The 15,910-nt window shown below is 31.5% G+C and overlaps 1 protein-coding gene across 1 annotated transcript in view; it reads left to right on the top strand.

Moving 5' to 3' along the window:
- LOC145294067 (exocyst complex component 3-like) overlaps nt 1-15,486 on the top strand; it is a 100,295-nt gene extending 84,809 nt beyond the window's left edge. Inside the window, exons 21-24 of the mRNA XM_080141068.1 lie at nt 2,412-2,523; nt 3,584-3,661; nt 13,145-13,237; nt 15,254-15,486. Of these exons, the coding sequence (XP_079997194.1) occupies nt 2,412-2,523; nt 3,584-3,661; nt 13,145-13,237; nt 15,254-15,328 (358 nt within the window). The 3' untranslated portion in view covers nt 15,329-15,486. The remainder of the gene's footprint in view (nt 1-2,411; nt 2,524-3,583; nt 3,662-13,144; nt 13,238-15,253) is intronic.
- Nucleotides 15,487-15,910: the final 424 nt, after the last annotated feature.

The raw sequence follows: 15,910 nt of genomic DNA, 5'->3' as shown, positions 1-15,910 counted from the left end.
CATGAATACTATTTCCAAAATTTTTCTGGATGCAACATGAATACTATTTCCAAAATTTTTCTGGATGCAACATGAATACTATTTCCAAAACTTTTCTGGATGCAACATGAATACTATTTCCAAAACTTTTCTGGATGCAACATGAATACTATTTCCAAAACTTTTCTGGATGCAACATGAATACTATTTCCAAAACTTTTCTGGATGCAACATGAATACTATTTCCAAAATTTTTCTGAATGCAACATGAATACTATTTCCAAAATTTTTCTGGATGCAACATGAATACTATTTCCAAAATTTTTCTGGATGCAACATGAATACTATTTCCAAAACTTTTCTGGATGCAACATGAATACTATTTCCAAAATTTTTCTGGATGCAACATGAATACTATTTCCAAAATTTTTCTGGATGCAACATGAATACTATTTCCAAAATTTTTCTGGATGCAACATGAATACTATTTCCAAAACTTTTCTGGATGCAACATGAATACTATTTCCAAAATTTTTCTGAATGCAACATGAATACTATTTCCAAAATTTTTCTGGATGCAACATGAATACTATTTCCAAAACTTTTCTGGATGCAACATGAATACTATTTCCAAAACTTTTCTGGATGCAACATGAATACTATTTCCAAAACTTTTCTGGATGCAACATGAATACTATTTCCAAAATTTTTCTGGATGCAACATGAATACTATTTCCAAAATTTTTCTGGATGCAACATGAATACTATTTCCAAAACTTTTCTGGATGCAACATGAATACTATTTCCAAAACTTTTCTGGATGCAACATGAATACTATTTCCAAAATTTTTCTGGATGCAACATGAATACTATTTCCAAAACTTTTCTGGATGCAACATGAATACTATTTCCAAAATTTTTCTGAATGCAACATGAATACTATTTCCAAAATTTTTCTGGATGCAACATGAATACTATTTCCAAAATTTTTCTGGATGCAACATGAATACTATTTCCAAAACTTTTCTGGATGCAACATGAATACTATTTCCAAAATTTTTCTGGATGCAACATGAATACTATTTCCAAAATTTTTCTGGATGCAACATGAATACTATTTCCAAAATTTTTCTGAATGCAACATGAATACTATTTCCAAAATTTTTCTGGATGCAACATGAATACTATTTCCAAAACTTTTCTGGATGCAACATGAATACTATTTGCAAAATTTTTCTGGGTTCAGCATTAAATACCCGAAAAAGGTTGGTATGCCATAAAACAACCAAACCAAACTCTACAAATAAATATTTGAAAATATAAAGAACTTGAAGCATAAAAACTGTTTCCAAAATAACTGGATTCGGCATTAAATAACCCTGAAAGGGTTGATATGTTGGAAAACAACAACCGAATAAACCATCTCACTAGCAAGGTGAGGGTATACAACAACTGATTTAGGTGTGCGATGCTGATCAGAATCGGATATGTAATCTTAAATTGGATCCAACCAGAAAACGCCTGAGCTCTGTGCAAGAGAAAAGTGACATTAAGGAGAATAGAAAATTGATCTTGGGTTTACTTAGTTTACTTAATAGCCACATAATTCTTGCTTTCTTTATTTTGTCTGTTAGTCCTCAAATCCCATGAGCGAGATTTCTGAAAAAGAGGTAAGAATTGCTGTTTTCTAGATTAAAATCTATTCCCTCTAACGTTTATTGTTGGAAAGTTTTTGATCTTTTAAATTGTACTTTAATTTTAACATTTTTTTTTTTTTTGATAAATATTGGTTGAAAGACCATCATTTATTACATCCATTGCTTAGAAACCTGATGTTTTCTGACAACTTATAATCTGTCTCCCGGTTCTTCTTCATCATTGTAGCAAAATTCTAAAATTGAAATATTGAATTTCAAGTGAAATCAATCGTATCTACTGAATTGTCATCTCGCAGTAATAAAAATATCCAAAAATTACACAAGACAATTAAAAAATAAATTAATGAAAATAGTTTTCGAAAAAAAAAATTGCAAGTGTATATATAAATTAACAACATCAAATCAAGGGAAGTAACTCGGTCCATAATGGTGGATGTCACACAATCATCTATTTGTACAAAGTACATGTTTTATGCAATAATGCAGTAATATTTAATTAATTGTGACATAACAATTATGCAGATAACATTGCTTATTGTTAAAATTTATAAAAACAGTAAGTTGTTATCATTGTTTTTTTTTTGTTTTTTTTTTTAATGAAAACTCATTTTTTTCAGCTGTCAGATTTTACTACAATAACGAAGAAGAACCGGTCTGTCAGCTTGATAGTCTAGAGGATTCATTCTGTTCAAATTTCAGTCTCTTCTAGGAGGCAAAATTACTAAAATTAATTTTAGTAATTATTTTCATAATTTGATTAATTTTTTTTGACAGGAAAATCTCTTTCAAGAATTATGAAGAAAGAAAAGCAGCAGCTGAAAAGATTTGTAAAGAAGCAGAACAATTGGAAGAATTGTTCCATCACTTGGCAACTAATAAATCAAAGGTACAACATTTTGGATGCTTGTTCATTTATACTTTTCTTTTAGCTATAGAGTTGGAAATATTATTATGTTATGTCATGATTTTATAATTGAGACAATTCCATTTTGTAGTAGTTCCTTTGTTATTCTCAGTTGGAATTATCTTTAGGGGTTTGATATGATTGTTGGAGGAATATCAAGATGGAGATATTTGGTATCACACAAGTTTAGAATATTGAAATTGATATGCACCTTGTGTTATATAGAAAAGTTTAGAATATTGAAATTGATATGCACCTTGTGTTATATGGAAAAGTTTAGAATATTGAAATTGATATGCACCCAATGTGTTGCTAACCCAATTCATTCACCTGTTCTGTACACATCTGAGTATTGTTGCTACATCTAGGGAGGTGTTACCTAGATTACCCAATCCTGCCTTGACAGAGTTCAAAACTGGCTTCAAAACCTAATAACTGATGCCCTTTTCTCCTCCATGCAACCTTTTTTCCACAGAAAAGACATGTCAAGTCTATTTTTGCTCCACTGTTATTTTTACGGCAAATTCTCATCTAAAGTTTACTTAATAGTCCCTCCACCCCTGCCAAATTTTCACAAAAAGCATTTGTCAAGCTACAATCACTACCAACAATTTCTCCCATTCTCTATCAATGCCTAAATCTAAATGCATAAAACAAAGCTTCCTTCTTAGAATTGTCTGTCTGTGGGACTCTATTCCAATTACCTGCTTTCCAGCTGACTACAACATGGTTGTCTTTGAACAAATTCTTGCTATCTCGTCTCCTTAAATAATCCAATTCTGCCCAATTCCCACCAAAAACGATCACTGAACTGTTGTCTTACTGACCACCTTACACCCATTAAGCCTTATCCTCAAATGTCGATTTGATGAGTGATGATTCCCTGGTAAAAAAAAAAAAAAAAAGAGAAAAAACATTTCCATTACTGTCCAGAATCTTCCTCTGATCTAAGCCTGTCTTTAAGACATCATTATACACCCATCATATCATTCTGATATGTTCAGAATGTGTTTTCCATTTCTTTTCTGTTTGATTCTTCCAGGATGCATTTGCTGTGTTGAATATGATGGCTGAGGTGATACGTCTCCGAGATACGTCTATGATGTCTCTTGAAATTACAGTAAGTATAGTTTCTATATTTTTTATATTAAGTCAGTAACATGAATAATAGCGAATACTTTGGAGCTATGGTCATCTCCTTTTGTGCACTTAATTTTGAAGGTGTGATTGATTTCACAAATTCTACATGGAAATGACTGATCAAAGTTGTTGCGGCACTGCCACGTGATTCAAGACGAAAAAGATACACGCTTCAAGAAATTAGTGAAAAACATTTAAAACACAAATCCATTAGAAATTCAAGATCAAGCGGAAATTCAGCAGTAAAGTTTGGCTGAATGTTTGAAAAGAATATGTTTATGTTTGTTATCACTGGAATGTGTTGTGCTGTTCTAAATGGAAAGAAAATATAGATTTGTATTTTTAAATTAATTTAACACTTTATGACCTAAATTATGATGTAGATGATTAAAAAATATTGTTAATTTTAGTTAAAGGATAATGATACTATTTTAAAACTTTTTCATAACGATCTTTCTTTATGAAGTTCAATAGTTAAACTACCACTGAGAATTTTTGCATTTCATAAACTTACCTTGATTATTATCTATAGTGCTTGAAAAAAAGTGTGTTAATGCCAACAAACAAAATCCTCCTCTCTCTGAGACAGATGTCGACATACTGAATGTAAGCAATAGACAGTTGCAATCTGGAGGTATCTAGCATCTACCCAGATACTGAACTAATAAGTACAAAGTGTGTTTGAATCAATTCCCTCTTTATTTATACCGTTATATTCATTTATTTACAACTGAATGAATTAGTTCAACCAGGTCATAAAGGGTTAAGATGTCATCGGGTGATCTAACTAAAAAATGTCATGCACAGAATCGTTATTAAAATTAAAAAATCCAATTTGGTTCAAATGAATTTCAGTCTATGACTTGTCTACTATTTTTCAGTTGTGAATGTCATATAGTATAGATAGACAACCATGTTGTCCAATTTTGCCTCATGTCCGCCATTCCTCTATGAATAAGGACATTTGTAATTAATGTTTTACAACAGCATGAAAAAATAAGAAAATCATCAACTGAGAGAGAGAGACTGTTTTAGAGTCGCAGACCTCACCCCCCCCCTCTTAAAACTTTACCAAAATTCAGGAAATCAACCAATTTCAATTAAATTTTCATTATTTATTAATTAACAATGACAGAATATAATATAAACGTGTATAAAAATGATAACATTATTGCATGTCTTATTTATTGTATTAAACATTCTTATCCTGTTTAAATGTGATTTTCATTTATTTTTATACAAATAAACTTTCTATTCAATTTTTCTTTGAATTGAATATTTTTGACAAAAATTTTTTTCCAGCACTAAAATAGAACATGACCAAAAATATTCTTTTCTTTTCATAATCAAAAACTGATGTTTTTTAAAACTAATTTAAAATAAAAATAAAAAATGTGTACCTCATTGCTGTATGCCACTTTGTAAATAGAAGTTTTATTATGAATTTACATGATGGCATCGCACGTTACAGATGGGATTCAAAAAACAATAAAATATTGGGCTCACTATCATTTCTATCGATGCGTACACAAAGTTCTTACCAAATTCTTTTCAAATTTTATAACAAAATAAATATATTGCCTACTGCATACCATTTGAATGAAGTTTCTATCTTGATTTATTTTTGTACAAGAAAGCCTAAAGTTCAAGATGTTCTAACTTTTGACTGAAAAGTTGTATGTGTTTCTGTGGTAAAGACAATTTTTTCCTCTTATTGTTTTAAAAATATGAAATGTCATTGACTAGTAGAACTTCCATGTTGAATATTTATATAAACAAACCTTAAAAGCGTACATCCGAAAAGTCATCTACCATTCATAGACACACCATGACGGTGTGTTTTGTTGTTAATAGGCAAAATTAAATCACAATTTCTTGAAATATACAAATCACAACAAAAATATTAAAATACCATCCATATATATAAAAGCGAAAATGTGTCTATGTATGTATGTTCGCTTTTTGTGTATGTCCGCAAAAGGATTTTTCCAGCGGCTTCTCGAGGCCGTCACTCATTTTTAAAACTTTTTATATGCTGTCTAAATGATAATATCTCCAACTTAGCCACGGGGGTCGCCTGTCTATTTAATTTGCCCGACTTTGAAACGTTAAATATTCAACATTTTGGGATCGCCACATGTTTGCTTTCGTTTTTCGGTATAAAAAAAGAAAAACTCGATTCGAATCCCTGGCCCACGGCCAGTAGTCTCTAGAAAGCGATATTACGTTTGGTTAATGTCTGCTTACCGTCGTCATATCAGACAATTGCTTTCATTTCTAGACGAGACACTCCCCTAATAAACGGGGAGCTGGTTTTGCCCAAAGTTATGTAAAAACAAACAAACCGGGTTACTGACCTCATTAAAAACTGTCCCGCAGAAAATGTTAACTGCTAAATAGCTATTGTTTACGTCGTCATCGTCGTAACGCTTGCACAAAATGTTAACTCTACGACTTCCGTGTGGGCACCTGTCAATTCTCTTCTTAAATAAATTCAAACATCTTTTAGTAACTCATTCTGGCTGGCCGAGCGGTTAACGTGTCATGTTTTTTTTCACATTTTATTTTCCAACTTCGCCTCAGGGCTTCGGGTTTGATCCTACCAACTTACCAAAACTTTTTTTTAGCCTCCCCCCCTCCCCCTTGGATTTCTTTTTGATTTAAGAGCACACACACACCTTGTAACACTCGGGCAACGCCGGGTACCCCTGCTAGTTTTAAATAAAATTTTATTTTGAATCCAGTCATGTAAGTTTTGTATTGATTGACGTAGGAGAAATCTACCAATTACTGATTTAAAAACTATGGTTGTAGCAAAATGTATCTTGTCCAGCGCTAAACAATTTGGTATTACTAATTTGAATGTCCAAGTCTTTTTATCACCATTTAATGATACGCACACCTGGATATTAAGGATTTACCGATTATCGAATTGTCCGATTACCGATTAATTGGCTTTTGATAATCAGCTGATTAACAGGTTTTCTAATACTTTAATGGCGAATGCTCTGACGAACTGCAAACACTCACTCACTCGACGTAACTACCCCCAACAAACCCGACAAACTACTAAGTCTCATCCCTTTACAGTAGAGATCCCTAGGTGCAAGAAAGCCTTTTACTCCAATAGTTTCTTCCCCATAACTGCAGGTTTTTGAAACTCCCTTCCGGGATTCTGCTTTCCCAACTGTACTGATATGCAGAAGTTCAAGTGTAATATGAACAAGCATCTTTCTACTCATCTCCCTTCATAATGACCCTGCTAATTAAGTCCCTGATAGTAGCCCCCTACTTCAAAGTGGCACTGTGCCTTGTTTGGGGTGAAAATTGAATAAAAAAAAAAAAATTAAAAAAAAAAAACAATTTATCAGAAAATTTTGTCGTCATAAATAATACTAATATTAATTATATTATAAACAAAGATAACTTAATCTCTTGTTTGCTTGCCAGTGAAAATTTAACAAAAAGACATGCATCGTCTACATCTTATTATCAAATAATAGGTATGATGCACTGTGACTTTTACCACTGGAATGAATTTGAGGCAAATAGATGTAAGCATGTGGAAAATTTCCCTCCTTTCTCTTTCTATCGAATTAACATTATTATTTTTTACTTTAAATCATTTGTCAAAGAAAATTATTGCTTCATCTTTCAGTTTTTGTGTTGAGGAATTGTATAGTAAATTGTGATGATGTGTGAACTGAAAATAAAGCATTCTTCATCAGTCATACTCTTGTTCCTCATTTTCGGACTCTTATTACCATTACATATTTTTATTTTTCTGGTTTACATGATGTATATTTTATTGAAATACATTATTAATTAGATATCAGACATAAGTAATTTAAATATGTAAAAAATTAACTGAATATTGACAACAACCTTCAACCATTATGGCAACCAGTTTCTGCTGGAAGTATTTTGATGTCAATCCAAAGATTAAGAATACAGCTCATTTAATTGGAATTCATTATTGAGATGAGTATTATTTATTAATTCATTGTGGACTATTATCCTCATCTTTCTTAGTTGTTGTTTCACAACATTTCGGCCAACTATTCCTTTGGCCTTCGTCTAACTTTGAAACCAACTTCCAAAAAGAAAACAGTAAAAATGTCACAAAAGATGTTTTCATCACTCCAAGTATAAGAAGACAATAGGAAGTAAAAAGTACAATTATTTCTAACTCAATTTCGGCCTTCAATTTTTGAGATGTGAAAAGTGAACATTGAATCATTTATAATAGCAAAATTGCACTGATTGACAATTTTTCAATTATCATCAAATAAAATTGAATTAAATGACAGTAAATATGAACATTCAATATAATTCCATACATAATGATTATTATGCCTATTTTTTTTAAAAACAATTCCAGCTGCAATTTACTTCATTATAAGTCGATAAAAATGCTGAGGTGTTAAATTTTAGTGGCAGAAATAAATTACCAAATGTCATAAACATATACTAATTTCAAAAGCACATATGACAAAACCTATTAAAAGATACAGATATTGCATGCCTAATCAATTGTAGATGTTCAACATCAATTGTAGATGTTCAACAGCAATTTAACTTTAATAAAAGAGAGAGAGCTGCATGTCATCAACAGTTCTTTAAACAATTAGTATTTCTTTGTGATTCTGTTGAATTCTTCACTTGGCACTGATCACATTCGTCCATTTGAGGTGGTTCCCTCAACACCTTCCCCAGTCAAACACATACAGAGAAAAAACTTCAATTGTCTTCTTCAAAGCTTGTGGCACAAATCACTTGTTTTGTATTGTTTATTAAATTGTTAGGTGAAAGTACAGGCTAGTTAAAAAAAAAACAACAAAAAAAAACACTCTTTCCTCCACATGAATTGCCAAAAAGTTCTCTGCATAAGTATTATTTTTTTTATTGTTTTAACATCTTTGTTTTATTTTTGTATTGAATGTGTTCAGCTTAATGCTGTGATTGTTTACACATGATTTATTTCCGGTTTGTGCATTCTGCTTTACATTGAATGCCCAGAAAAAGGCCCTTCTGATTAATGTTTACCAGTTTTAAAATAAGCAAACCAACTTGGCTGTTATTCAAAATATTCTTAATCAGAAATGACGTTTCCATGGCATATATGTGAAGCAGAATGATGCACACAAACTGGATTTTTTAATAAAAGATTTGTTCATTTTTTTTTTTTTTTTTTTTTTCCAAACAAGAATTTGTGGCGCTATAAAATTCCTACCATTGCGGACTGGTTCAAAAAATTGCCCAGTTACTGAGTCAATTTGAAGAAATCACCTATAATTTTAACTTTGAGGTTATTTCTTTCAAAAGTTGTCCAATCTAATTTTGATATTTCTGACTTTAGTGGAATCCTTACTGCTGCTGAACAATTCAATGAAAAAAAGATTTTCATCTCATCTAAATGATAAAAACCTGTGTCTACTTTCCTACATCCAAGATTCAAATTTAAATTTCCAAAGAATGACATGGAAAACACTAAGAATTGGATTCTACATCTACTTTCCACTGATGATAATGAAGCAGAATCAGCAGGATACATTTCTTTAAGCTCTGTTGAAGGTCAAGAAGATCAAAGTGAAAGTAAAACTGCACCTCTTTCAAACCTGTTTGATGAATTAACTTCAAATAAACCTACACTAACAAATCAAAACTTACAGCAAGTAGAAACTGAGTTAAACTTGGAGACTGCAACTACAACAGAAATACAAGAATCACAATCTAAACTCAAAAGGAGTAAATCCCTTATAGTTAAGCGCACAAAAGAACTTTATTATGTAGCTTTACAACTACTTGCAAGAGGTGATGATCCATTTCAGTAATGGAAGAAGACATAGGAGACCTTACCACTGCTGGGTAAACTGGCTTCAAAATATTTAAGCGCACCACCTTAATCTGTGTATGAACCTATGAGAAACAGACTGAGAATTTACATTACAACTTAAAAGTATTCAACTTTAAATATTGAGGAAATTATGAGAGCAGAGGAGGCAGCAAGAATAGAAGTAGATCAGCAGCATGTGAGGAACTTCAGCTTATAGTTAATAATTTTAAAAATTACAATTTGTACTTTGTAGTTGGTTTGTAATTTCTTTTTTCTTATCTGATTGTTTAATTATATTCATTTAAGAATTGGAAATTGTACTTTGTATTTTGTAATTTTAGTTAATAAAAGCAAAAAGCCATAATAGTGGCCAGACATTTAATTAACTGTTAAGTTAAATTATCAGTTATTATGTTAATCTGTCAAAGCTATCTGATGTGTCACTTGGCAGTGATGAAATGATTTAAATTTAATAGGAAAGAGAAAAGTAAATAATCAACCGATTAATCAGCAAAGTGGCCAATTAGGCCAATTACTGATCACCTGCCGATTAATCTGTACACTCCTACTGGATATTATACGAACAATTTTTCAATAACTCTGAAACGTTCTTCTGGCATTACCCTGATTTGAGCTGTATTAGCTTCTTCAGTTCTAGAATAGTTTGGGTATTGTTTCGATAGACATGATGTTCAAAATCATGTTAGAGACGTTGGTGATGTTACAGCAGTAACATTGTGCAGCTGACTTGGTGATTTCCATATGTATTGGGATCGCACCCCTACTGCCTGGAAGAATGAACTGTTCCATGATGTCACTTCCGGGTAATGAGGACCGATTGAGGAAGTCAGAGATGGACACACAGAAAGTATGGTTGCCACCAACTAGCTCAGTAGTTGAACAAAGATATTGCTCAATTTACCTTTTTCATGTATTTTCGTTAATTCAATTTTATTTAACTGTTACTGCGTTCTCCTTCGTCAATTATTCAAATACTAACATCACAAAAATATGTTATCTACTGCTGCCAGTGTCGACAGCTTTGTTACACATTATCAATACTTCTGGATACAGCATCAACAGCAGAGCAGTCATTGTCAGAAGAAGAACGGTAATAAAAACAAATAGGAAGTGGAGTGCATCAAAGACCTCACCTCAGACGAACATCCGTGAGATTCCATAGCGGGGACTTATGCAATGAGAGAGATCTGTACATTGAGAAGAAGAAGAAAAAGAACTAATAAACAGACAAACAAACAAATATAACAGAGCATGCATGCACACATGTAAATGCATACAAAATACAAAATGACGTCACTGTAAGGAAAAGGATTATAAAAAGGAGAGAGAGAGCATGTTAGAGAGGTGGGTGACGTCACTGCCGTAATGAGAAGTCATGTGAGGTGGGAAAATGAAATAAATGTTGTTGCTATGAAAAAGTGACTTCTAGTTATTCTTTGTCTTGGTCTCTTTTGCAACATAGACTGAATATAATGAGTGGGTCCCGTGTGTAAACATGTGGGTAACATTACACAATTAGCCATTCTGGTAAATCATTAAACATGTAGAAAAGGAGTGAGATCTTTGCGATAACTACATGGTTAAATATCTGGTGAATTACCGCCCGATAAATGTGAATCATGTTCAGAATCCAAACTTTGACTAATGAGACAATCATCAAAGTGTCCCTGCAACCATTCTTGGGAGTCATTTGAAGTGCGAGTACTTAGTTACACTGTTATGTGAAAGTCACTGTTTGGCCTTCGTAACATCTCTTCATCTGCGAAACGCTTATATTTTTTCGCCGCATGAAAAAATAAATATAGAGGAGGTTAACTTAGAAACATCACTTAAAAACATCCCAACATCTAGCAAGCATCGATACATTGTTAAATTAATTAAAAAAATGGATGAACTAACATACCAAATTCGATGGAGACCTGGTAACAATAATCCCATGTATTTTAGACCAACAAGTCCTTACAGAGATAAAGCACGGAAAATTCTATGTATCTTAATTGCCATATACATCTTCATAAATTACTATATATCTGTGGCCTGGCAAGGCCACAGGGGAGGCAATCAAGCAAAAAAAAAACCCTAAGCAAAATTCATCCCAAAGCAGTAAAACTGAAGCTAGCCTGCCAGGACACTATATGTACAAGTGTAGGCAAATTTGGGTATATTTTATTGGTTTGAAAATATAGGTTCTTTTTAATCAATTATCATAAAATATTAACCATAGAATAGTGTTATAATTTTCAAAAATCCTTCAAATTTTCATGTAGTTTCGCCTTATAGAACCAAAGATATGAACATTTCAATATTCAGTTTGGCTACCAATGTATGTATGTATATATATATATATATATATCCATCCATCCATAGATATACCACTTTTTTGGCAATTTTATCAGTTCCAAATCTCAATTATTGGTCAGAATTTAACAAATAAAGGCTTGTTGGAAAGGTAATGACCTGAATTGTGTAGTGTGCTACGTGACATTTGCTCTTAAGGTTGCACATTAAGGGGATCATCCATCATCTAGAGCATATTTTTAGCACTTTTTTAACCTTTTAGAAATAAAACAACTGATCATTAGATTTTTACAAACTAACGTTTTTTGAAAAGTCTTTAGGTTAATTCATGTAATAGTAAGTCTAAACTTTGCCATTTCTGTCGCACATTAAATGTTTCAATCATTGTTATTTGTTATTCAAGTTTTGCATTTGAATTACAAAATATCTGATATTTCCCCAAAACCTTTGGTCTTGATGGAGGGGGGAGCTAAAAGTTGCTAATATGATTTCAAATGATCTGAAATAACAGAAAATGGGAGACTTGATTCTAAACTTTTTAGATTATTCTCAATGCTTGTCTAAAGATTTGGTGAAATAAATATGTGTTAAATCTATCAATTGAAATATAGAAATGATTTAATATACATTTATTTAAACAAAACTATTGACAAGCATTGAAAATAATCTAAAAAGTTTGGAATCAAGTCACCCCTTGCTGTTATTTCAGATCATTTGAAATCATATTATCAAGCTTTAGTCTCCCCTCCGTCAAGGCTAGAATTTTGGGGGGAAATGTGTGTGTGTGTGTGTGTATATATATATATATAAGTAAAATTTAAGTTGATAAACTAAAATTGTTGAATTCTCTCAAGTCAGACACATGCATATATATTTTATGTAAAAGAAAAAAATGATATTATTTTATACTAATGAAACGTTTTCATATTGCAGTTAAACATAAGCTTAATAATGAAAAGGTTATCGATTAGGTCTTTTTTATATTAATAATAGGCTACAATACAAAAAATTCGAAACATATTAATAAGAATTTCCAATATTTGGATCAACTTCCAGAAAGAAATACTCAAAACGTTTTCTTTATGTACACGCGTTTTGAAGAATCAAAATTTTGTTTAAGATTTTATCAACTTGTCCAGGGAGCTAACTACTTTTATAGAAATCTCCAACATTTATCATGTGTTCAATCCTCTTCCTTCTCCTTGTCGTTTTCAAATTACATAATTCGTCATCAGGATATAGAGAATATTTGAGTTTAAATTTATATTTTTATTTATTTTATTGGCTCTTTATATTTTCTTTGTGCAGGGCTTGGCTAAAAAATTTCCAGACATGCGTCGTGATCAGTTGATCAACTTGTTGCTTTTCCGTGGAGATCTGTCTCGATCGGAAGCACAGCAGGTGATTAGTTTGATTTTTAATTTTATTCTTTGTTTTTGTGAATGTTATCAGAATGCTTTTTTGTTGTACAAAAATATCATAAAATCGATTTATAATATTGAATATCCTCAAACAGTATACTATAACATTGAATATCGTTGCTTTAATTTCCATCCAATTTCATCAGATATTGCAAATATAAGATAATGAACAAAATATATGATTAAATAAATGCACAAATAACCTAATTAGATAAAATACAATAAATAAAATGAAATAAACATAAATTAAAATAATATTCACCTTTCACATATGTTTTCATTACACAATGAATTTAATCTTTGATTTACTGCAACATATTGTTTGTTGTGGCCCTTAATATCAGTAACTCCATAGTCATCAAATATATGACTGAGGCAAAAAACAGCATCATCATATTCAACTTAATATTGGTTTTACATGTTAGTATGTGCTGTTCTATATTGGGAACCTATGCCAGTAGGTAGAGATTATGTTAACTAGTATGAATATTATACGTAGATTTACATTTATAAAATTTAACAAAAAATAAAATCTATCATTGTAGCTGCCCTTGAGATAAAGAAATAGTAACACTTGAGAAAGGGGTGATACTCACGAAATATTGTCGTATTCAAGCATCACATATGCAACTCTAGTAACCGCTGAGAAATCTGGAAGAAAGTAAGATTTAATTATATAAAAAAGAAAATGCTTTCTTATTAAGTGTTAATTTTTTTCCTTCTTATAACCTGGTATATTTCCACATTGTAAATTATATATATATTACACACAATGCTTCAAGCAGACTATATCACTCTCTTATAAAATCGATTCTAAGAATGAAAGAATTAAATAGGTTCATAAGTTATGTCAGTGCTTCTTTACTAATGTAGGAATTGATGATGATGATGATGATGATGATGATGATGGTTAATATAATACTCATCATGTTAGGGGTTTGAATTCCGTTATAGAAGCATTGATTTAATTTGAATAAAATATAATACATATCAGGTATGCTTGAAAACCAAATCACAATACAATATTATGAAAATAAACAAACATTTTACTTATTTAAAATTTATAATTTAAATATATTTCAGTCAAACTCCATCCTCAGTATTTCGTACATCTTTTTTCTTCTTCTTTCTTGCCAGTTTGTTAGTAAAGATCCATGCGAATAACTGAACTCACCCCCTGGACGTTAATCTCGCATAGCCATCACACCATTCCGGCATTTCAAAATACAACCGCTGGGAGAAAACACACGGATATTTACTAACAGATTTTTTTTTCCCCGATTTTATAACATGGCAAGAAAGAAAAAGAAAAAAAAGATGTACAAAATACTGAGGATGGTGTTTGACTCCGAAATATAGTTAAATTATAAATTTCAAACAAGTAAAATATTTGTTTTATTTTCGTAATATTGCGTTGTGATTTGCTTTTCAAATGTACCTGATATGTATTTTATTTTACTCATCATGTTATCTTCATTCCCGCTACCCATAATGGGGTAATGTGACGCAAGATTCTGAAAGCGGACTGTGAAAAGCCAGCTTCGTAGAGGAAGGGCCCTTTTACCTGCAATAAATGCTTGAGCAGCTCTGTTGGCATTCACCAGTAGGAGCACGTCAGGCGATTAAAAATAAACTAACCCTTTCTCAAAAGAAGAGAGCAAAGCCTGGGAGGATAAACCTTATAGAATCATACCTCAGTCACCAGGAAAACAGTAATTTTAACAATGATTAGAATGTCTATTAGTTTTGGTGCCGAGGGAAAAACCCTGGCTTTGATACTCATGATGTATCAGTTTATAAAAATTCTGCTTTTGTTTGCAGCTGGAGTTTTATGTGAAAGTAGTTCCAGAATTCTCTTCCGATGTTTCGATTTATTGCTACAAAATGTAACTCTACGAACATATGCACGGCATTGTTAAAAGGGTTTCATATTTAGAGTAAATCTGATTTTCAATTTTCCGAGATTTTAAATGAACTCATTTTTTTCATTTTTCAGTTGGTACGCGACACCTTAGGAGACGAACAATTGCGTCCAAAGGAGAAGGGAATCTTCTCGGATATTCCAAACTGATCCATACCATTCCGATCTTGAGGCTGTGATGAATATCCTCTTGCTTTTTCCCCCCCAATATAAAATATGCATACAATCAAAACTTGGAAAATTCCATTTATTATGTGTGCGTCAATGGCCAATATTGAAACATTAAACATAATTATTATTTATTATTATATTATTATTATTATCATTACTATTATTACCATTATTATTTTTAGCAGCAGCTTTGGAGAATCAAAATGCATGATCTGATCTGATTTGATCCACAGAATTCAGCTTGCCTGAAGATACCAACTCCCTAACCTAAAATGCACCAAACATTGATATTATGTTTTCCTTTTCCTTTGAAAAACTCAATCATGTTCAACAAAATCAAAAACAAAAACAACAATTTTCTTCTACAAAACAACTAAAATAAACCAAACACCATGAATAAATATTTGAAGATATAAAGAACTTGAAGCATAAAAATTTTCTTCAAAAATGAACAGATTTGACAATTAATAACCTGAAAAGAGTTGATATGCCATAAAACAAAACTATCAAATCCTCTGAAACCAGACGTTAATAATCTGAAGATGAAGAGTTGTGCGTTTT

Source organism: Euprymna scolopes, chromosome 15 (genome assembly GCF_053919585.1).
Source record: "Euprymna scolopes isolate OS-2025 chromosome 15, ASM5391958v1, whole genome shotgun sequence".
NCBI classification, from domain to species: domain Eukaryota; kingdom Metazoa; phylum Mollusca; class Cephalopoda; order Sepiida; family Sepiolidae; genus Euprymna; species Euprymna scolopes.
The sequence above is the reverse complement of the archived record's forward strand: the minus strand, read 5'-3'. Positions and strand labels throughout refer to the sequence as shown.